Source organism: Rattus rattus, chromosome 9, assembly GCF_011064425.1.
Source record: "Rattus rattus isolate New Zealand chromosome 9, Rrattus_CSIRO_v1, whole genome shotgun sequence".
Taxonomy (NCBI): Eukaryota; Metazoa; Chordata; class Mammalia; order Rodentia; family Muridae; genus Rattus; species Rattus rattus.
This window is the reverse complement of record NC_046162.1, coordinates 49,148,334-49,171,791: the sequence shown is the minus strand read 5'-3', so window position 1 is coordinate 49,171,791 and position 23,458 is coordinate 49,148,334. Positions and strand designations below refer to the sequence as shown.

At 52.7% G+C, this 23,458-nt stretch overlaps 2 protein-coding genes across 2 annotated transcripts in view; both read left to right on the top strand.

The window, feature by feature from the left end:
* Positions 1-1,369: 1,369 nt before the first annotated feature.
* On the top strand, positions 1,370-6,656 carry Efnb3 (ephrin B3). Its single transcript, XM_032913224.1, is given in 7 exon segments — positions 1,370-1,934; positions 4,066-4,318; positions 4,320-4,359; positions 4,545-4,626; positions 4,628-4,635; positions 4,744-4,848; positions 5,268-6,656. Coding segments are annotated over 7 exon segments (1,020 nt in total). The 5' UTR covers positions 1,370-1,812; the 3' UTR covers positions 5,678-6,656.
* A 7,953-nt stretch (positions 6,657-14,609) lies between these two features.
* Positions 14,610-23,458, top strand: part of Dnah2 (dynein axonemal heavy chain 2) — a 124,624-nt gene continuing 115,775 nt past the window's right edge. Inside the window, exons 1-2 of the mRNA XM_032914170.1 lie at positions 14,610-14,720; positions 16,671-16,852. Of these exons, the coding sequence (XP_032770061.1) occupies positions 16,684-16,852 (169 nt within the window). The 5' untranslated portion in view covers positions 14,610-14,720; positions 16,671-16,683. The remainder of the gene's footprint in view (positions 14,721-16,670; positions 16,853-23,458) is intronic.

Below are 23,458 nucleotides of genomic sequence, written 5' to 3'. Positions count from 1 at the left end.
AGCGTGGTGTGAAGTCAAGCAGGTGGGGGTGGGGTCTCATGCCATTGACTGTGTGGTTGCTAGGCAACTTGGTAAACTGAGGAGCAGACCTGTTTGAAATCTCACTCCTGAGGTGGCTGCATCAGGGGTCCGGGTGAACTGGCCTGGGCAGGGGGTGGCAGGAGCTTGGTGTCAGACTGTTGAGCGTGTCTGTGTGAGACTAAGTAGACAGTGACAGACAAGTTAGTGCTGATGGCTGCACACCGCACTGTTTACCATCATCCAGCTGCAGAAGAGAAGGGTGCAAGACACGGTGTCCCACTGCACCCCAGTAGGCAGAGGCAAGGACACCCAGGAAGGAGAGAATGGAAAAACACAGCTGCTGCTTGTTGGTCTCCCCCTAGACTGCAGCGCCCGGGCAAGGGGCTTGCTTGTTCTTCGTGCTTCTCCATCTGTCCACTCTCCCCCCTCCCCACACACCTTGTCAAATACCCAGAATGAGAGTCTTTGAAGAGATGTTGTCAACGGGGCCATGGTGGGGACCTCAGTCAAAGGGAGAAAGGAGCAGCCTGTGGAGGATTGGGCAGGAAGGAGAGGAATGTCGCCCCTGCCGGGAGGTGCTGAAAGCCTTGGTTCTTACACCCAAGAAGGCAGCTCCTCCCTTCCCCCAGGATAATTGGAAACAGTCCTTCCTGTGGATTGCAGCTTTGGGGTTATAGGTACCCCCTTTCTTCTCCCAGTCTTACTTTTCTCCGTGATCACCCAAGAAGGGCCAAAATTTACTACTCCCTGGTCTTCACCTAACCCACAGAAAACAGTAAAGGGTCAGAAAAGCTGTGACAAAAGAAATTCCAGGAAAGGGGGAGTTCAGCAGCCTAGGTTGTGTTTTCGGGGGTTTTCCCAAACTCCCCTTGTGACCTTGGGCAAGTCACGGGGTCCCCTCTCAACCTGGTTAGCTCTGCCCCCTCCCACTTCACACAGGTAGCCCATCAACTTAGCGTTACTTTGTGAAGTGCCTAGCCTTCAAGGTTATCATTATCCTCTCCAGGCCGCCCGGAAAGCCGCGGTGTTGTTTTGGAATGGAAGAGGAGCAGGCAACGGGAGCAAAGGGGGAAGCTTTTTCGGGGTGGAGAGGGCAAGAGCCTTTCTGGATGCTAGCGAGGAAGATTCCAAAGGCTCGGGCAATCGGAGGGCAGGAAGGAAAGCAAGCAGAAACTCAGCCAGAGACGGACACTGCCAGAGACAAAGGGGGCGTGAGAGACCGCGCTGGGCAGCGAGGCGGGGTGGCGGACGGGAGGTGCGCGAGGTGAGGGAGGTGTGGGGGGCGTGGGCCGCGGGATGCGACGCCCGCTCCGACTGAGCTCCAGCTCCGGTTTTTCCCTCCACCATGCTCTCCCCCTCCCCGCCTCTCCTTTAACTCCCCCCTCCTGGGCTCGGGACTGGTTTCCTCCCTTAGCCCGCTGCCCTCAATCCCGGCGAGGCTGGGGCTCCAGCTCGGTGTCTCCTTCTTCGCTGCCTTGCCCGGCGCCCCATGTCGCCCCCGCCCGGCCCTCTGCTCCCCATGTCCCCCACGTAGCCCGGCGCACAAATCCCGAGGTGCGGCGCGTGGGCCGGGGGCGCATAGGGCGCCTGCAGACGGCCCCTGCAAGGGTTCTAGTGGGGCTGAGCGCTCTGGAGCCGGGGCGCAAGCATCGCAGAAAAGAGGGTCCTTGTGGGAGCTGGGGGTGACTAGCCACCCACCAGGGTGACTGGGGCTCCACAGCGTGGTAGCCACCCCTGGGGGTGAGAGACTTTGGGGGAGTTGGTGCCCCGCCCCCAGGCCTTGGTAGGGTCATGGGGGGCCCCCATTTTGGGCCAGGGGGTGTGCAAGTCGGGGCCCTGCTGCTGTTAGGTTTTGCGGGGCTGGTGTCTGGACTCAGCCTGGAGCCTGTCTACTGGAACTCGGCGAATAAGAGGTGAGTGGCCTGGGACTGGGGAGACTCCAGTCCCATAGATAAGGGATATGGCAGCTTTCAGACTACCGGGCTAGGATTCTGAGCCTAGCGGAGGCTGGCAGAAGGGTGCTGTGGCACTGAGGGGAGGTGACAGGTTACAAGACAGAGCAATGATCTTGGGAGCCAGACTCCTAGTCTCACAGAGCTGGATGTGGGTGGTGATACCATGTGTCAGGAGTTGGGAGACCTTAAAGGGGCAAAGATAAAGTTCCCGGGCAGCAGAGGGCAATGGAGTGGCTATTTGGATCTGGTGAGACTTGTGTCATCTGCGTTGAAGGGAGCCTGGTTAATGTCAGCTCTCGGGAGAGAGGTGCTGAATGGGTGCTGCTGAGGTACTGAGGGGAAGGGCAGGGACGCCTAGCTCCCAGGAGGCACTCTGTGTTGCAGATGAGAGGGAAGAGGGTTCAGTTTGGGGCTATAGAACAGCCCACCCAAGGTTCCTTGACTCTCAGTCTGTGTTCACAGCCAGAGGACTAGCGAACCCTTGGTTGAACAGTTTGTCAGCTAGGACGCATTCTTCCTGTCTGGTGGATTCTCTCTGGAGCACCCTCAAGGCTCCCCCCTTCCCTCTTGCTACTGAAGTCTTGAGGGTACCACTGACCTCTTAAGTCATCTTGGCTGCAAACTCTCCCACCGGGGACTCCCATTGCTTACTTTGCTTGGAAAGAGGCCAAGGGTCAGTCACACAGGGCAGACAACCTATGGGAGGTCATCTAAGTGATTCGCCTCCTCAGTGGCATTTCCTATCCCCACCAGCCCAAGAGTTCTGCGTTTCAGAAACTTCTTCCTTCGCTGGGCGGCTGTGAGAGAGAGGTCGTGGGAGGGGGAGTGGACCTGGGAGTTCATCAGGTGTTGGTCTTAACACTAGCTCTGCTGTTTGCAGCTGTGTGCTCTTAGGCAGGTCACTTAACCTCTCTGAGTTTGTGTCTTCAGTCCTTACAGCTGTTATGAGGATTGGAGACAAGGTATTTGGACATATTGTATACTCATGAAAGGAGAGGTAGGATTGGGTCTTTTTGTTTCTGTTTTCTTGAATCCTGGCCTCCCGCCCTGTTCCAATCTTGGTACCCCCCTCTCCCTCCCATATCTCAGTGGGAATAATCAATCTCAAGCTCTCCCACCCGCCAGCCACTGCTGACTGCAGTTTTGAGCACTAAGTATACCTTGAGGATATAAATTGGGCTGTCCTGATAGGGTTGAGACAAGGCATTGGGGCTTTCTGAGGTTCTTTAGGATGTTGGGTGGGAGCTGGTCACTAGGCTTCTGGAAAGATGTTGGGTAGCAGTCTTGTGGGACCCTGTTTCAACTATGGATGCACAGGCAGGGCTTGCTGTGGGAGACAGGTTGTGGCTCTGCTGGGCCCGTCCGTACCCTGGCTAGCTGGCCAAGGAGATGTTGCTAGGAGTTTATGTCAGCTTGTGACAGAAATCAACTACTTCGACTCCACGGCAGCGGAGCACTTCCCTCAGAAAGTTTAAGCCCCGAGGTGGAATGCAGAAGAACGCTGAGTGGTTGGCACCTATGCTTTCATTCTCCTCAGCCCCATTTTGGTCACTGCCAAACTAGCATTGGCCTCATGTCTCATTAACTGACTAACTTGAGGGAACTGGTCCAGCTCATGCCCCCCACCCCGCAACCTTTACCTTCCTCCCTCTGCCCTGAAATTCAGTGGTGGCCTAGAGGAGGGGGAGGTTCCATCCCCATGGTTGACTGCCATGGAATAGTGAAATCACCTGGGAGGGGTAGGCTGTGTGGTTCCAGAGAGGCCAGCTCCTTGGTAACTGGCATCCTGTTGCCATGGCAACGGCACCGGTGATGGAGCGGGAGATGGCAGTGTGCATGTGGTGAGGGCGGGCTGAAGAGTGCATTTGGGCACACCAAGGGGCAGGAGACCTCTGAGCCTGGCTTCCTGCTGCTTCTGATGTGAGCTTGCAGAGCCCTTAGTGCCCGGGCTTACTGAACACAGGACTCAAACAAAGGCAATGGGCGGGAGCTAAGAACTGCTGTCCTAGATGGTTGGGAATGAGAGAGGGAAAGCTTTGGGAGCCACACCCCTGACACCTCTTCCCTGCCTACCTTGTCTTCCCTGTAGGTTCCAGGCAGAGGGTGGTTACGTGCTTTACCCTCAGATCGGGGACCGGCTAGATCTACTTTGTCCCCGGGCCCGGCCTCCTGGCCCCCACTCCTCTCCTAGTTATGAGTTCTACAAACTGTACCTGGTAGGGGGTGCCCAGGGTCGGCGTTGTGAGGCACCCCCTGCCCCAAACCTTCTTCTCACATGTGACCGGCCAGACCTGGACCTCCGCTTCACCATCAAGTTCCAGGAATACAGCCCTAACCTCTGGGGGCCACGAAGTTCAGATCCCACCACGACATTACATAATTGGTACTGCCAGACATCGGGCAGGGGCAAATAGAGTGTCCCTGGGATGGAGGGGGAGGAAGGTTAGGACCATTAGAATCCACCACTGTGTGTTCAGTAGTGCTCCCTTGGCATTCAGTAGTGCTCCCCCAGGGAACGGGAGGGCTGGACCCAGGAGTACTGACCTGGGTTCCTGTTCTTATTTCCAGCCACATCAGATGGGACCCGGGAAGGCCTGGAGAGCTTGCAGGGAGGTGTGTGCCTAACCAGAGGCATGAAGGTGCTTCTGCAGGGGACAAAGTGAGGGGGCCAGGGACACCTGCTAGGAGCCGAGGGAAGTTTAGGTGGTACATGCAAACCAGGAGCAGTTCTTCCGGCCCCTCTTTCTTACATCTTTCCCATCTTCAGGTCCCCGAGGAGGAGCTGTACCCCGAAAACCTGTGTCTGAAATGCCCATGGAGAGAGACCGAGGGGCAGCTCACAGCCAGGAGCCTGGGAAGGACAGCATACCAGGTAGGAACCAGGAGCCAGGCACTGCCTCCTCTGCTCTCAGACCCCAGCTGCCCTGCCTTCACCCTCTCCCGCCCTCCCTCTCCCGTTTTTGGGGGCAGTGATACAGGAAAGAGGAGAAGAGAAGATGGGAGGGTGGGAGGGAAGTGGAAGCCAAATGAGGAAAAGACTCAATTAGAACTAATTAGCCAAGTCACTGCTTCAATCAGGGCTGTCAGAGAAAGGGGGGGGGTACATGGCAGGGAGCTGGAGGCCGGACACCTGGATTTCGATCTGGGCTTGGGGGAGGGAATGTGGGGTACCTAAGGGTCCTGGGCACTACTGGGGAAGCCCATGGGGACCCCCAGGGCTGGGTGTATCCAATATCCAGATGGTTCCTTCAGCCCCTCCCCCTCTTTCCTCCTTCACCCCTTCCCTGCCAGGTGACCCCAACAGCAATGCAACCTCCCGGGGTGCTGAAGGCCCCCTGCCCCCTCCCAGCATGCCCGCGGTGGCTGGGGCAGCAGGGGGGCTGGCGCTGCTCTTGCTGGGCGTGGCAGGGGCTGGGGGTGCCATGTGTTGGCGGAGACGGCGGGCCAAGCCTTCGGAGAGTCGCCACCCTGGTCCTGGCTCCTTTGGGAGAGGAGGGTCCCTGGGCCTGGGTGGTGGAGGGGGGATGGGACCTCGGGAGGCTGAGCCTGGGGAGCTAGGAATAGCCCTGCGGGGTGGTGGGGCTGCAGATCCCCCCTTCTGCCCTCACTATGAGAAGGTGAGCGGTGACTACGGACACCCTGTGTACATTGTGCAGGATGGCCCCCCCCAGAGCCCTCCAAACATCTACTACAAGGTATGAGGGCTCCTCCCACTTGGCTCTCCTCAATCCAGTCGCCCATGGGGTGCTCCTCCAGTGTAATTTGTGGTATGAGGGACACCTGCGCCATGACTTTGGCCCCCTTTGCCCCACCGGCTCTTTGGCTCCTTCTGGCTATAGCCCCCATCTCCAGTTTTAGGATCCCTTAAGACTTGACTACACCTCTTCCTGCCCTCCCTCTGTCTCTGCCTCTTAGGGGAGGGGGCACAGGCTCAGCCTCCTTCAATCACTACACAGGTGTCCTTTTCCTTCGCCCACCCAGAGTAGGGGTGGGAATGGTCTGTCTTTTGGTTGGCACCTCTTTCTGCCTCTCACCGTTTTTCTCTTCTCTATTTCTTATTCTCTCTCTCCCTCTCCTGTGTCTAGGTCTGTTCTCTTCCTCCTCCCTAGCCTCCTCCTCCTTACATCTCCTTTAACCCTCTTGGCTTCTTGTCCTTCCTGTGCCTCTCACGTGTCTCCTAGGTTGGGGCATCAAAGTATCTCTCCCTCGGCTCTTGGCCCTTTCCAACTTTTCATACCAACTGCTCCCCTCTGTCTGCCAAAATCGGGGGCTTCTGGGGGTTGGGGGGGAGATTCTGGCACTCTACCCCCCCCAGCTCCAGGCATGGGCACAGGGCCTCTTTCCCTGCCTTTCTATGTACTTACTCCAGCCATTTGGGGTGGTTACTGGGCCACAGCAAACTACCCTGAGAAGAAGTGTCCTGTTGTATCCAGTGGCTGATAGGAAGACATGAAGCAGTGAAGACATGATGGACTGGATCTGATGCTAAATGGGCATCAGATAGGAAGTGACTTGTTCCAGACAAGAAGTGACCAGGCCTGGACAGAAATGGCCTGGGAAGTAAGTGGCAGCAGCAGGAACTGGAAGTGCCTTCGTCCAGAACAGGAAGTCGCACTTCTGAAATAGGAAGTGGTCTGGCTGGAATTCCAAGTGGCTTAGTCTGGGGAGGTGGTGGGGGTGGGGGTGGGGGCATGGGAAGTGGATGGTTCTTACCCTGTGGAGAAAGGGGCAGGAGGAACCTCCTGTGTTAGGAGGAAGCTGGAGCTTACCACTGTGAGAGGACAGATGTGGACTGAGAATTTTCTTAGTGCTCAGTGGCACTTCCCAAGGACTCCCCTCCCCTTGTGCTCTGTGCGGTTTTTAGGACAGCTAAGATGACTGCCACCTGTTGTGGCAGGCCCGATTTGTCTTGTTCTCCCCTTACTGTACCCTGATATAATCTCTGTTGATCAACAGGACTACCCCAAGAACCCACATGTTCTCCCCCGTAACCAGGCAGCTGTCTGGTTCATGCCTTCTTCCCTTCAAACCCAACCCAGCGCCCTTGTTAGTGAAGAGGTGGTCCATGGACTGATGACAGTTATTAGCACTGGATGCTGTTTCCATAGTGACAAGCCTATACCTCTTCCCGCCCTTTAGTGCGCAGTGGGCTGCTGCTTCAGTATCCTCCCAGCTCAGTTTTATTAGATCAAAGCTGCCCTTGGGCACCACGTTGGCCACCTCAATCACCAGCCAAAATGGTCGCTTTGTCCACCAGAGGTCAAGCCATCTTTCTGGCGCTGTAGTTCCCAGCTCCTTCTAGGGAACAGGAAGTTGATATTGCCATGGGGGAGGTGGCGGGGTGTGGCCGTCACCTCAATAGTTTTACTGTAAAAGGGAAATTTGAACAAGAACAACAACAACAAAAAAACAAAGAAAAAAAATAAAAAACTTTAAAAGTTGACCAGAAGGCTGGAAAATGACTGGACATGAATGGGGGGGTGGGGTGGCCAGAATGGCTTTCAGGCTGAGGGTGGGTCACAGGGAACCCCGGAGGGCCTGGGGAAAGAACATTGGTTGGGGTGGTGAGGTGGGCAGTTTCTGGAGAGGGAATCATGGGCTCAGAAGGCAGAGGAAGGAGACCACCTGTAGAGAGGAGCTGCTGGAACACTCCAGGAGTGATATGTGCCAATACTGGTCACACATGGGGGAGTACTGTGCTCAGCCAAAGCACGTGGGAGAGGACACAGTCACCATTAGCAGCATCGTGGTACTAATGTGCACTTGTGTGAGGGAGGTTCTGTTCCTTACGACCCCTCCCCAAGGTACTTGGGGAGTTTTGCTGTAGGGGATAGAGCTGATCAAAAAATTGCAGGAAGACTCCAGGGGCCCAGGCAGCTAGTGTCTGCTTATATACCCAGACTCTTCTCCCCCAAAAGCCCAGGTGCCCATCCCCCCCCCCAGACTCTACCCCATTCTCCAGCCACAAAAGCTGCCATCAGGAACATCGCTGGAGCGAGTCCGCAGGGTCACAACCTCTGCCCTGGCTGCCCTCCCCTGACTTAAGGTTCCCTCCCACTGTCTCCCATCTGCCTGGAGGTCAAAGGGTCCCCCTTCCCCTCTGTTCCCAGAGACCCCAACCCATCTCAACAAGATGCCTGAGTCCCCTGTGGTATAGGTACTGGAGGAGGGGAGCTGAAAACTGAGAGACCAGGTACTGGGCTGTGTAGAATTTCCTCTTGCCTTCTGAGCCCACCCTGGAGCTACCTAAAGTGGGGAGGCTTGAGGGGGTTGGAAGGGCTGGTCCCTGGCCCTTAGTGGGGGTTGGTCGTCTTGGAAACATCCCCTTCGCTACACAATGGGAAGCCCCCCTCAGCCTCCCGCGTGGATGGAGCCGACAGCCCCATCGCTGGCTATCAGCCTCAGGGACTTGGCAACCGTCACTATGGCAACACAGAGCCCAGCAACAGGGCCCACTGAGAAAGGGAGGGGTCCAAGACTGGGGTAGGGCTGTTAGTGTGAGGGGACGAGGGCTCTGAGAGTCCCCTTGACACAAACATCCAGAGGTACAGGTGAATACAAGAGGAGGAGAGAAGTGGAGATAAATAGTCTCCCTGACAAACACATCACCAAAGCAGCCAGGACATCATAACACGCTGAGAGACAGGAAGACACCTGGGGACGGATGCACAGCTGGGAAGAGAAACAGCACATACTGCACAGCCCCTGGGACACACCCCCTCTGAGCACTGGCATCCACAGACCCCCTGCCAACCACCTGACATTCACAACACCTACAGCCTTTCACATGCGCAGTGACTTGCCTGTCTTTTAAGCTATTTGAAAATGCTGGTGACTTCCACATAGAACCGCACATGCCATCTGTTGGCTTTCTGGCTACAAGTACACACACACTCCCAGGGTAACAACTATGACAAGAATAGAAGGGAGGGGAGCTACTTCTTCGTCCACTTGTTCATTCAGCCCCTCCTCTGTGTTTACTGTGTTCCAGGTGCTACTTCAGCACTGCGTGCTAAAGTGAAAATCCCTGCTTCATAAAATCACATTTTTTTTTTTTTGTCTATTGGCTGGTTTTATTCCCACCCCCACCCCTGCCATTGTGTTAGTGTCAAACCTAGATCCTTGAACATGCTGGACAAGAACCACACTCCCTCCCGCCCCCAGCCCCAGGTCCACTTTTTAGAAGATGTATTTAATTTGAACAGTTTTGCCTGCATGTATGCATGTGTACCCTGTCGTGTCTCATACCTGAGGAGGTCATGAGAGCATCAGATGCTGTATGAGCAGAGTTACAGAGAGTTGTTGAGCCTGTGTAGGTGCTGGAAACCAAACCTGGGTCCTTTGCACGAGCAGTAAATGCTCTTAACCACTACATCGCTGACCCTCTAGCCTCCCTCTCACCTGCATTTGAGACAGGGTCTCACACTAGCCCAGGGTGTTTGGTTGTTTGATTAACTAATTGATTGACTTTAAGACAAGTTCTTGCTGGTCAATGGTGACATATGCATTTGATTTCAGCACCCAGGAGGCAGAGGCAGGGGGACCACTGTGAGTTCAAGGACAGTCTAGCCTATAGAGAGAGTGCCAGGACAGCCAGGGTCTGGAAAAACAAATCAAAATCAACTAACCAAACCAAAAAACAAAAATATTTTAAAAAATAAAAAATAAAAACCAACCCAAAACAAAGAAGGTAGGGTTTTGTTATATAGACCAGGATGGCCTTAAACTCAAGAGATCTATCTGCCTGCCTGACTGCCTGTCTTCATTTCCTGACTGCTGGGATAAAAGGTGTGCAACTCCATTTCTGGCCTGTGGTTAGTTTCTGAAGTCCACAATTTAAAAAAATAACAATTTTTTTGGGGGGGAGGGGGGTGTGATTTGGTTTTTCAAGACAGAGTTTCTCTGTGTAACAGGACCCTGGCTATCCTGGAACTCACTTTGCAGACCAGACTGGCCTTGAGCTCACAGAGCTCCACCTGCCTCTGCCTCCTGAAAGCTCGGATGAAAGGCGTGCATGCACCACCACACCCCACTTGAAGTCCACATTTTGATGGGGAACAAGCATTTGCAACCTCGGTTCATGAAAACAATATTGAGGCTGAGGTGGGAGGAGTTTGAAGCCAACCTGGGTGGCTGAGACCCCCGTGGAGAATGAAACAAGTTCAAACAAACAAAGGAAACCCAGGGAAACTAGGTGAACCTTTCGGGTTCAGAGGTGTGTGTTTGGGGGCAGAGGGGCAGCCAGGAACTGCCCTGGGAAAGGCAGAAGCAGAGATGCAGAGGGAGAGATTTTGACGCGTTTGGTAATAAGGACGGACATCCACCTTATTTTTTCCCAGGTATTCCGTCTGTCTCTAGCCACAGCCCAAGGGGCAGAAAGTCACTCCAAGAAGCTGGTCTAGACAGGTGTACGCACACTTTTAATCTCAGCGCTCAGGAGGCAGAGGCAGAGGCAGAGGCAGGTGGATCTCTCAGTTTGAGGTCAGCCTGGTCTACAGAGTGAGTTCCAGGCCAGCCTGGTCTCCATGGAGAAACCCTGTCTCAGAGAGGGGGGGAAGGAGGAAGAAGGAAGGAAGGGAGAGAGAGAGAGAGAGGAGGAGGAGGAGACCCATCTGGCTTGCTTGGTCTTTGTTTCCTGGGTAAGGACTAGTTGTTCTACTCAAGAGCTTTTTAAGCCGGAGGAGGGCAAAGAGGATGTTTGGAGCTTTCAGAAGACATGAAAACTGGAGCAGGAAGCTGAGTGTGAGGTGGTAAGAGCTTGTAATCCCAGCATTTGGGAGGTGTGGTGGAGGAGGAGGAGGCTTTGGAGTTTGAAGCCAGTGTAACCTATGAAGCGGAAACCCTGCCTCAAATAAACAACACAATGAAAAGGGCCATGTCCAGAGTGGGCCAGACGAGCAGAGCAGAACTAACAGAACAAGTAGGCGAGGGCCCACCCGAGACACCTAAACCTGCCCTTCCAGCAGTGGAAGGAAGATGGAGCTGGGCTGTCCCTGGGGGCTGAGTTGTAGCAGCACAGGCTTGGCTAGCCTTTGCAGCTTAAGGTATACAACTGTCACCCTGGTTTGTGTTAGGGGGGTGCGTTGGCAATATGAAAGGGGGTGAGGAGTTTCGATAGACGTCACTGTGTGTTTATGTGCTTGTGGTGGGGAGCATGCACGCAGGCCAGAGCGTGCGTGTGGAGGGCAGAGGCCAAGCTGCCAGAGTCAGAGTCGGTTCTTCTACCTCATGGCTCCCAGGATAGAACACATCAGGCTCTGCAACAGGTGCCTTGAGTCACCGAGCCAACTCACCAGACTGCAGCAAAAATATCCGGTGGATGCTACAAGCTGAGATTTACGTTAGAATGAAATGTGGGGGCTTCCTAAAGGGAAAGGGCCACCCCCACCCCAGATACGGGCTCCACCTTCCCAGGGACAGGGTCGAGGTCTGCAGGTAGGCTGGGAAAGGAGCTGCAGGGTGGCTCGGAGGCAGGGTGCTGGCTTGCCTGGGCTTGGAGCGGTAGGTAGGGGCTAGGAAGAAAGACACAGAATGAATGGCCACTACGGAGTCGCAAGAGTCATGCGTGGCAGGGCAGGTGTCTGAAAGGAGTTCAAAGCCACCAGGTCCCAGGTATCTATGATTCTCATGAGGGAATCCAAGAAGCAGTCAACTTCCTGGTTCTCTATCAGGAATGTAGGCATCGGCTCCCCCAGTGGCACTGACTGGTGGGGTGGGGGTGCCCACAAACAGCCTCAGGGGGCAGCAGCTGGTGAGTGGGGAGGAATCTGTGTGCTCAGCAAACAGCAGCCTTAGCACGCACAGGCTTCCTCCTCCCTCATCAATCAGCCTCAGCCAAATGTCCCTGCATTCCCACCACCCCAAGGGGACTGGGGCTGGGCCAGGGTCCCCAGGGGAGTGAGAAGGGGACGGGTGTGGGGAGCTGGGGTGGGGCTTCGATTTCCAGCCATTGGCCTGTGTTCTCTTTGGAAGTCCTCAGTTCTTCACGTCATGGAATGACTCCTTCCTGGCTCCTGTCACTGTGGGGGCATCAGCTACAAATCACCTGTGGGGGGCTGCTGGTGGAGAAAGGGGGCCGAGAGATGAGTCAGGGCTGTGGATGAATCCACTCTGGTTCTCACGGGACTGGTCCAGGGCATGGTCAGCAGGGAGGTTGCTGGCACAGAGGCCCTGTCTCCCAGACTGGCCCTTCTCTCCTGATGGATGCTCTGGTCAGCCAGTGGAGACCCTGGCCCCTTGAACATCTGTCCTTCAACCTTCTCTTAGCACCCAAGCCTCATTCCCTGCTTCTCACCAAGAACTAGAGGTATGGCACCCTGCCTCACTCAAAATCTGCTATTACCCATGGAGGGTTGTGGAGGGGGACCTGTGACTTCTAGGTCTTAGCTTCTGGCTCCCTCTCCCTCTCAGCCCTTACTCCCCTCAGGGACCCAGGCGTCCTGCCCACTCCCTTTACCATAGCAACCATTCTTCTTCGAGTTGCTTAAGACTTTAATATCATTTCATTAAGTCAGTAAGTTCAGAGAAGGTTGGGAGCACAAAGGGACTAGGAGTGGGCCAAAAAGGACCAAGGTAGGGGGGAAGAAGGACTGAGGCCCCTCTTCTCCGTGGAGATGGCTCTGAGAAATCAAATATTGACAGTGAGAGAACAGACCTTATTAAATCTGGGACAGGGGTGTGTGTGGGTGGCTGTGGGAATGGCCGGATGCCTGGGTTCTGAGGGTAATAAGGTTCTGGCAGGAGGGAAAAGCCTACATCTGGGGTGGTCCCGGCTAAGGGACTGACTCCAGGCTACAAATGGTCAGTCCCTTTCCTTTGGGATGTGCTTAGACTTGCTACGCTGGCTGTTTCTCAGCTGTCCCCTAGAACCCCTAGGGACAAGCACCCCATCACAGCTGTGGCTGCCCCCCCCCATCCTTCCCTTTACCTCCACCTCTGTTGATGAGCTTCAGCGGTGTTTAATCGGATTGAGCAGCAATTAGCAAAGCAAGATGTTTGATTACCTATTTAGCATAATGTGGGGGGCTGGGATCCCTAGACACAGCCACAGTTGAGAGGGGAGTCAGAAGAGAAAAGGGGTCTATGCAAAGTTCCTTCCCCTGAGGGATTTAGGAACCCACCCTGGAGGATCCCCATTCCAAGCCTCCCCACAAATTTTCAGTCCTTTGGGACCTTTCCCTTGGGATTCTGACCAGTCACATCACCCCTCTCTGCTATCTGGCTGGAAGATTACCTATGTGTTCCATCCCAGCCCCGTGTGCTGTGCAGCTGCTGGTTTTAGGGTGTGGCAGAGCCTCTTTTCCTTCAATCCCTGCTCTCTCAGCAACACGAGTCTGGGCTGGGCCAAAGACCACACAAATCAGAGCCCGGAAACCCATCTTCAGGATAATGGCAGTAGCCAGATGTGGCAGCACACCCCTGTAATTCCAGCACCCAGGAGGCAGAGGCAGGACTCGAAGTTTGAGAGTTTGACGCCAGCTTGAGCTACACTGTAAACAGGGAAGGTGGTGGTGGTAAGGGAGGACTTGTCAATTATGGTGGCTTGGGTCAGAGTTTAGATAAATATATTGGCCTCCAGGAGTACTAGGGACTGCCACTTCCGGCAGGACCAGATTGGCAAAATGAGACCTGTCAGGTGTGAAAATGGGAACTGAGGTGGCAGCGTCTCTTCATATCCAGCAAAGAAAATGTCATCAATTTAGCTCCTCATGGAAATGTAATCAGTGGGCTCGCTGCTGGCTTTGTCTTAATTAGGCACTATTGATGGAAGCAGGGAGGGCGCCTCCCTATTCCCATGATTCTGCTTCCTCACGGCATTTCCCACGTCTCCCCAAAGCGTCTTGAGACCCCGGGTACAGTTGTCTTTTCCGCCTTCCAGCCACCAGGACATGCAGCGCCCCCTAGCACCCGCTCAGTGCTGCCCCTCCAGTGCTCTCCAAGCTGCTCTGGGACGCAGCCTTTGTTCCTATGGAGAGCAAAGCTCCTCCCAGGCCGGGTCACCTTCCCCGGGGGAGTCCCCGCCTCTCGTTCGCCCCCCAAAACCAGCAACGCTTTTCAAAGCCAATCCTCTGATTAAAAAAAAAAAAAAAATCCAGTTCCAGCCTTCACCCGGTTCCCCCGCCCCGTGCCTCCCAGCAATACTAGACCCCAATCCGGGGTAAGAAGCGGGAGCAGCAGGAGGGCAGGGGTGCTCCAGCCCCGGTTTTTCCCCTGGACCCAGCTGCAGCCGTGGCTGTTTGGAAATCCTGGAGAGTTTTCTAGAAGGTGAACGAACCTCGCAGGCGGCACCCCGAGCGCCACCTGCTGGACCCGTGCAGGCCGGAGCCCACACACCTGGGGGCCGGGGTCGTGCGTTTGGGTCCCCCCCCCGGCCCGGGTCTTTTCCACATCCTGCGAGACCGAGTCTCGTTGTTTTCAGTCCCAGCCCTTCCAGCTTGATCCTCAAATCCAGGCGGGAGCTGTTCCCCACACCTTCGGCTCCCAGATTTAGTAGTTCTCGAAACCCTAGACTCCCCCCTCCCTTGCCCTTTAGTCTCAGATCCACGCGGGAAAGACTCTCGTGGGGTGGGGCGGCGGAGCAACGCGCCTGCGCAGTGTCCGCAGACCCGCCACTTACTCTCCCGGCCCCGAGTTGCCATGGCGACGCGTGCATGCAGGCGCGGACCTGGGAGGGCCACGCGGGGCAGCTTCTTGGTTGGTGTGACCCAACCGTCGGTCTAGGGAGGAGAGGGTCGACATTGTGAGGTGTGTGTCGGGACAGAGGGAAGGAAAGAATGCTGGGAAAAGGGGCAGCTGTAAGGGAGGAAGAGCAGCTGTGGAGGAGTCAGGAGCAGGGGGTGGTTATAGGGGGAGAGGGGAGCAAGGGGCATTTGTGATTGAGGGGAAGAAGGGCAACTCAGGGTGCAATGAAGGGGGGACAGTTGTGTGAGCAAGAAGTTGTGAGGGATACTGCCTACTGGTGACCAGTTTGAGGAGCAGGAGGGCCCTGAGATATTTTCCAGTAACCCCAGTGAGCCCCAGGCTGGGACAGTTTCTCCCGGTGCCTGCAGTGTGGATTATGTCTCCTGAGGCTCCACCTTGAGGCTCAGGGGAGCTGGATGCTTCCCTTGAGGCTAAGGAAGGAAACCACACTCTTGCAGTTGGTTTTATTGATTTGTTGGCCTAACAGAACGTTTTTCCTTGGAGCAAAGTACAAATCCTTCAAGTTTGAAATTCATAACCCATGATCAATGCCTGTGGCAGCCTGTGGGGATGAGGAAAGGAAGCCACAGGTGGCTGTCAGGCTCCCGAGGAGGAAGAGGGAGTGCCCAGCATTCTATAGTGTGTTCCTGGAGATTCTGTGCTCCTCACATGGTTGTTGTTGTTTTTTTTTTTTTGTTTTTTTTTTGTTTTGTTTTGTTTTGTTTTTTTGGTTTTTTTTTTTTTTGCCCACTGAGTCTTCCTCATGCCATTCGTTTCTTTTTCACCCTTGCATAATTTGGATGTCTTTTGTCCTTCTTGGTTCCTGGTTGCTCCTAAGGACATTTGGAATCTGGTGATCCTGAAATTATGTACTTAGCGTAGACTCGACCAACAAGCCTAAGAAACCGCAGTACACACTGAACAGGCTCCCCCCTCTAAGCGATTACAGACTAAAGAGACTTGTGCACACGGTCTTTGAGGCTGTTGAGATTTCAGTGTGGTAGGAGGAGCTTTTTTTTTTTTTCTTAAAGTGGGGAGGTGCTCAGGAAAATCGTCTTGGTTTGCCTCAGTGACTTGACACAACGACAGCAGTGATGGTGCTCCCCTTCCTGGGCCGTCTCGCATTCAGGAAACTATAGGGTAGTGTGGTGAACATCTCATACATTTTCCATACCCTGCCTTAGTGGTGTTTCTGTTGTAAAAATAAAAGGTTTATTTTATATGTACATATATGTGTATGCAAACCTGTGCAGGTACCCAAGGAGGCCAGAGGGAGTCAGACCACCGGGGACTGGAGTGACAGGCAGTTGTGAATCACTTGATGTCGGTGCTGGGAACTGAACTCTTGTGGTCCTGAGATCAGGACGTTATCTTTTTAGTTCCCGTGTCTGCTATTTGTTCCTGATGGCTTATGAGACCTTGATTTTCCCCCATTTGCAGTTATTGTCTGTGTATGTGTGTGTGTGCGTGCCGTGGTATGTAAGTGCAGGGCAGAGAACAGCTTGTGGGTGTTGGTGCCCCATGGACCCAGGGATTGAACTCAGGTCCTTAGCCTTCTGACCTGCCGGGGGCTGGGAGAGGGCTTTGACTTTTAATCTGATTCTGTGAAGAATTTGGGTTATCCCAGGGAAGAGGTGAGGAATCCATTGTCCCTTTTTTTTTTTTTTTTTTTTTCGGAGCTGGGGACCAACCCAGGGCCTTGCGCTTGCTAGGCAAGTGCTCTACCACTGAGCTAAATCCCCAACCCCGTCCTTTTTAAATCCAGTGTTTGGAGTCTGACACAAGGCCTTGCACACATTCTAAGCAAGCACTTTACCGCTGAACTGTGACCCCCTCCCCCAGCTCTGAGGGTCTCTTGGGTATGCCCCGAGTGTATAGCAGGATACCCCCCAGAAAATAAGATCACCTGGGATGTCCCACTCGGTGTCGGAATTCAGAAGGGAGTGTGTGTCTTGGGAGGCTGGGTGAGAGGTGGGATCTGGAGGCGGACTTCCGACACCCATGTACCTGCAGGTTTTGCCTTAAGATGGCAAGCAAAGCGGAGAAGAAGCGAAAAGTGGGTGGCCGGGGAGGCCCCCGGGCAGCCCGACCTGGCCGGCCTCCTCAGTCCACTGTGGCCCCAGGAGTTGAGAAGGAGACTTCTCAGATGCCTACCATTCCGGAGCCAGAGTACGAGCCCATGAAGGAGGAGTCTGGTGAGTACTTGCTGGGACAGAGGCTGCCTAGAAATGGACGGCGGGGAGATTTAGAGAGGCTTTATGAGTGCTATTTTTTTTTTTCTTTTTCCTGAGACAGGGTCTCTCTGGGTAGCTCTGGGTGGTCTCAAACTGGCTAGGTACACCAGGCGGACCTGGAATTCAACGGGCGTCTGCCTGCCATTGCCTCACAAGCCCTGGGATTGAAGGGGACACCACCATGCCCACCTCGGTGTCAGGGGGCAGGACCAAGAAGCAGGATGGCTGTGATATTGTATCTGAAAGGCTTTCCACGGAGCCTCTGCCCTTCTCTCTTTTCTTTTTATATGTGCACGTGTCTTCTTCCTGGCTAGCCTGCTATTTATTCTCTCTTAAAAATTTCCCATCCATGTGCCAGCCAATTCTTCCTCCAGCTTCTTCCTCATTTCAAGTGTTCCTGGTTGTTCCCACCCCACCGTAGAGGGTTTGCTCTCTTCCTTTTTCCCTACTTTCACCCTGGGTGGCAAAACAAATAGTGTTTTTCTTCCATTAAGCCCATCACCATGGAGACCCAGCCTGCTCTGCCACCCTTTGATTCCTAAGCCCGGCTGATGCTTGCTACCATCTGTTGAAAGCTCCTGTATTTTCCTCCTCATCTTGGCAGAGACTTGGTCGGTTGTGGAGGTTCAGGTTCAGGGTGACAGGAAGAGAAGCCTACATGGAGAGAACAAAGAGCTGCCTCTTGTGGCGTTGATCCCGGAGCCACAGTGGTTGGGGGTCTTGGTTGCTGTCAGTTGCTTTTCTTTTAGATCCTGTCCAGTGGCCTGAGGCGGTGAGCCAGGTGTAGACCTCACCTTTAAAGCCTGACTTGCTGGTATTGCTAGTCCTGTAATGATGAAGAGAAATATAATCTTCTGTTGACCTTTAAACTTTTATTTAATAAGTATCTTACTACTCCTACTACTTCTTCTGTTATACGTATTGGTGTTTTGCCTGAGTTCGTCTGAGCACCACATGCATATATCTGGTGGAGGCCAGAGGGTCAGACCCAGCCTCCCCTAAAACTCCAATACAGATGGTGAGCTCCCACGTGGCTGCCGAAGTCAAACCTAAGTTCTCTGGAAGAGAAGCCAGTGCTCTCAACCACTGAGTGATCTCTCCAGCCCCTAATTATTTAATTATTTACTTACTTGTTTAGTGTTTGCATGCAAATGGAGGGGTGTGCCTGCTCGTATCACGCATATGTAGAGGTCAGAGGACAACTTTTGGGGAGTTGGTTCTTTCCTTTCACCACATGGGTTGTAGGAATGACACTCATGTGGTCAGGCTTGGTGCTAAACACCCTCATGTGCTGATCCCTCCCCATCCCCTCTTTTCTCCTTCAGTGTTGAGGAGGGTTGAATCCTAGGCCTCATGCATGCTAGGCAAGTGCTCTACCACACTGTAATGGGACATTGGGAATGGGCTTAGGGCTGTGGGTGTGCTAGACACACACACACACACACACACACACACACACACACACACACACACACTGAGATGGGGTTTTTTTCTTTCTTTTTTTTTTTTTTTTTTTTCTTTTTTTTTGAACTAGGACCAACCCAGGGCCTTATGAACCCAGGGGGCCTTGCGCTTGCTAGGCAAGCGCTCTACCACTGAGCTAAATCCCCCAACCCTGATGGGGTTTTCTTATGTATCTCAGGAGGGCTTTGAACTCTTGTTCTTGCATTGAATTCCTTTTTTAATTTTTTAATTAATTTTTATTTATATTGGTATACTGTAGCTGTCTTCAGACACACCAGAAGAGGGCATCAGATCTCATTATAGATGGTTGTGAGCCACCATGTGGTTGCTGGGAGTTGAACTCAGGACCTCTGAAGAGCAGCCAGTGTTCTTAACCACTGAGCCATCTCTCCAGCCCTTGCTTTGAATTCTTGACCTTTCAGTTCTAGTTTTCCAAATTATGGGACTGTAGACCTGAGCCTTTGCTGGATCCTCGCTGGTATTACTAGTAAGGGGTAGGAGGTGAAGCGCAGGTCTAGTCTTCTAGAAATGCGTAACATTACCATCTCTGATATCTCATGTGCCCAGGTCAAATCAGTTTAAAATTGACTCGCTCCAAGGAGCCTGGTACCAGGAGGAGTTGGGGGATGCAGCAGGGAAGGTTTGGCTTGGAGAAACTTCTGAGAAACAAATAGAAAATGTTTCAAAATGGGTGTACCAATCTTCAGGTACCACAGAAAACCTATCTCTCTCTCTCTCTTTTTTTTTTTCTTTTTTTTTTTTTTTTTCCGGAGCTGGGGACCGAACCCAGGCCTATCTCTCTTTTTTTCTTTCTACCCTCCCCAAGACAGGATTTCTCTATGTAGTCCTAACTATCCTTGAAATTGCTCTCAACTTCAGACTAGGCTGGCCTTGAACTCACAAAGATCTACCTGCTTCTGCCTCCAAGGTGCTGTTATTAAAGGGGTGTGCCACCACCACCTGGCTTTTTTTTTTTCTCCAAACTTTTTTTTTTTTTTCGGAGCTGGGGACCGAACCCAGGGCCTTGTGCTTGCTAGGCAAGCGCTCTACCACTGAGCTAAATCCCCAACCCCTCTCCAAACGTTTTTATTTCCTTTTTTTACTGGTTAGTTTTGAAACAGGGTATCTCTATGTAGTCCTACGTGTCCTGGAGCTTGCTATGTAGACCAGGCTGTCCTGAACTCACAGAGATCTTCCTGCTGGGATTAAAGGCATGTGACGTCATGCCTGGCCCTGAAAAACTCTAACCTGGGGCTGGAGAGATGGCTCAGTGGTTAAGAGCACTGACTGCTCTTCCAAAGGACCAGAATTCAATTCCCAGCAACCACATGGTGGCTCACAAGCATCTGTAATGGGATCTGATACCCTCTTCTGGTGTGTCCAAAGACAGTGACAGTGTACTCACATACATGGAATAAATAAATCTTAAAAAAAAAACAAAACCCTTACCTGTTAAAGAAATATTTATTTGTAAAGGTTTCTAATTGTGGGTGTGTGAGAGAGAGTGGATTTGTGCACATGAATGTAGTGTCAAAGGAAGCCCAAAGAAGAATGTGTTGTTGTTCTCTGGAGTTGGATTACAGGGGTTGTAGGTCATTTGGTGTGGGAGCTGGGAGCTGTGAAGAGCTTGGGTCCTCTGCAAGAGCAGTGCGTTCTCCTAACTGATGAGTTCTCTCTCTCTCTCTCTCTCTCTCTCTCTCTCTCTCTCTCTCTCTCTCTCTCTCTCTCTGTGTGTGTGTGTGTGTGTACTTGCACACTTGCAGACATACATGAATGAGGAAACCAGAGGCTGACATTGGGTGTCTTCCTCAATCAATCAAAGGTCTTTCACTGAACCTGGAGTTTGCTGATTGGCTAGACTGGCTGTGTAGCGAGCCCTAGAGATCTTCTCATCTCTGTTTTCCCAGCAGTGAAGTATAGGAATATGCACCCAGCTTTTCACATGGGTGCTGGGGATCCAAATTCAGGTTTGCACAGCAAGCACTTTACTGGCTGAACCAGCTCCCAGCTCCCAGCTCCCAGCTCCCAGCTCCCAGCTCCCAGCTCCCAGACCATCTTTTTAGATTTCTGGTGTGTGTGTGTGTGTGTGTGTGTGTGTGTGTGTGTGTGTGTGTGTGTGTGTGTGTGTGTGTGTGTCGATTAAGAGCACTGATTGTTCTTCCAGAGGACTGGGTTTGATTCCCAGCACCCAGATGGTAGCTCACATTTGCCTGTAACTCCAGCCAGTTCAAGGGCGTCTGATGCCTTCTGTTTTCCACAGGCACCAGGTACACAGACATATATGCAGGCAAAAATACACACATTAAATAAAGGCTTAAACATTAAATTTTCTTTTTCGTAGCACTGGGAGGTGAGCCCTGGGCTTTTAGTGTTGATCCTACCTTTGAGCTGCACACGGAGCCCTCCTGACCTTTGCCTTACATTTTACTCTGTTACCATTAGAAGAAAAATTATAGTCAGGCCTGCAGTTCCTTCTCTGCATTTCTCAAAACTCTAGCCAGGCATGGTGGCTCGAGCCTTTGATCCCAGCACTTGAGAAGCAGAGACAAGATCTCTGTGAGTCTGAGGTCTGCCTGATCCACAAATTGAGCCCGGGACAGCACCAGGGCTTGTTATACTGACGAATCTTGTCTCAAACCCCCACCCTCCAAACCAACAGACCAAGGAATCCTGCCCTGTTTGAGTTCCTAACAAGGGCAAGTCAGGTGACTAAGGGGTCAAAGGTACCTGCTTCCAAGTCTGATGACCTGAGTTCTATACTTGGAACACACATGAGAGAAAGCAAGAACTGACTCCTATAAGCTGTAGTCTGACAGCCACATGCATACGGTGGCACCTTTGTGACTGCTCCCACCCTGGCACAAATAACGTATTTAAAAAGATCCTGAAACCTCTCACTTGCAAGTTCCCGCCCCTATAAAGTCTGGCGTATAAACTTATTTGGTGGTGAAATCTAACCTAAGCTGACACAAAGGTATTTATGGTCTGTTCAAGCCACTTACTATAAATATTCATATATTTTACTGCAGAAATATGGTAATAAAAGTGTGGTCGTTAACTATTGTTCTAGAGCTCTCTGGAACGGGACCTAGGATTTCATGCTAAACAATGTTACATTACTTTTGTTTTTCTGAGACAGGATCTCATATAAGCCAACTTGGCCTTCAATCTCCTGTGTAGCCAAAATTGATCTTCGTCTTAGGGTCTCTACTGAACAATGAAACACCATTCCCAAATAGCGAGTTGGAGAGGAAAGGGTTTATTTGGCTTACACTTCCACAGTCCTGTTCATCAATGAAAGAAGTCAGAATAGGAACTCAAACAGGGCAGGATCCTGGAGGCAGGAGCTGATGGTCTTGATGGTCTTGGAGGGGTGCTGCTTACTGGCTTGCTTTCCCTGGCTTGCTCAGCCTGCTTTCTTAAAGAACCCAGGACCACCAGCCCAGGGATAGCTCCACCCACAGTGGGCTGGGTCCTCCTCCATTGATTATTAATTGAGAAAATGCCTTACAGCTGGATCTCATAGAGGCATTTCCTCAGCTGAAGCTCCTTCCTCGTTGATGACTCTAGCCTGCATCAAGTTGACACACCAAGCCAGCCAGTACAACCTTCAACTCCTGATCCCCCTGCCTCCATCTTCGGGGTGTTGGGATTGTAGGCATGGCCGGCTGGAGCTTGACCTCGGAGCTTCATGCATGCTTGGCTAACACTCTACCACCTCAGCTGCATCCCAGCCCCTGGGTCACACACGATGTCACACATGGCGTCACAACCTTAAATCTTATTCTGTCCTGTTCTAGAGCTGGATCTTGCTCTGGTAGGCACAGGCTCTCCCTCTGGCCTACACTCTAAGCTCCATACAGTTCTGACTTCAGAGTATTTCTGATATCAAGGATGTGGATAAGGGATCATAGGCGGAACAGAAAACCACGAGGCTAACACATCTCTGTTCACCATCCCTAGGCTTTCTTCTTCCTCAGAGGCCACTGCTGTCTCAAAGCGGGATGTATTTTCTACTGCTGCTCAGTTTTCTCCATAGATCCATGAATGTTGTATACTGTTGTGGCATTGCATGTCTTTTTAAGATAGGGTTTCTCTGGCTGTCCTGGAACTCACTCTGTAGACCAGGGTGGCCTTGAACTCACAGCTTCTGCTTCCCAGTGCTGGAATGAAAGGGGTGTGCCAGCACAAATGCCTTGGTCTCAATTGTGTTAGAGTTTTCCACTTGGTCCCCTGTAGCTAAAATTTCTTCTCTTGGGGAGATGTCAGCAGTGTCTCCCTCCACGGTCCTAACACAATCCGCAGTAATATACATATAACATACCATATAACATATATATATGGTTTAGTGGTCTGTCTTACCGAGCATAAGTGAGGGGCTCCTTACAGGAGTGGGAGTCCTCCATCTGGGGATGTCTTTACTCAGCAGGGATAGTGTTTTTCCCATAACAGCATAGATGGAACCCCTCTCCCCCTTAGCTCTTCTTCATCTGTATACACTCTAGCCCTGCCCCAGACCCCCCAGGCCATATGCAGTTAGGGCAGAATGGCAAACAAGTGGTTAAAGGAGGTGGGAGATGCTTAGGTGAGGCTTCCCACCTCTCCTTCCCTGTTTTTATGAGTGAAGGGCACAGGTCAACAGCCCCAGCTGGGGTAATGTGGGAGCAAGCCCAGCTAAGCTCTTGAAGAGGATGGTGGCCATTCGGCCATTTGGCCATTCGGCCCAGAGGATGGTCCTGAGTGAAAAATGGAGAGCCATTAGTTCCCCAGGAGCTCAGCATCTGCAAATCATTCATTTCATTTTCTCATCTTTTCCTTCTTTGTCCCCATCCCTTCTTTCTGGCGGACAGGGCGTCCTACCCCCCAGGCCTTCAGTTCTGTCTAGTTTGTCCCTTCCTCTCTCCAGTCCCCAACGGTGGGGAACCTACTGGTTTTGTCTAGCATGAGCAGAAAGTGCCGAGGCAGAGGCAGTGTGGGTTTGTGGGACCCCAGAGCAGATGTGGCAGAGTGGGAGAAGGGCCAATGTCTGTGGGCCCCTCCTTCGCCCTGCGGGAGGAGCCTGCTGGAGTGGAGAACCTAAACGTTGGGATAGTCCTAGTTCTA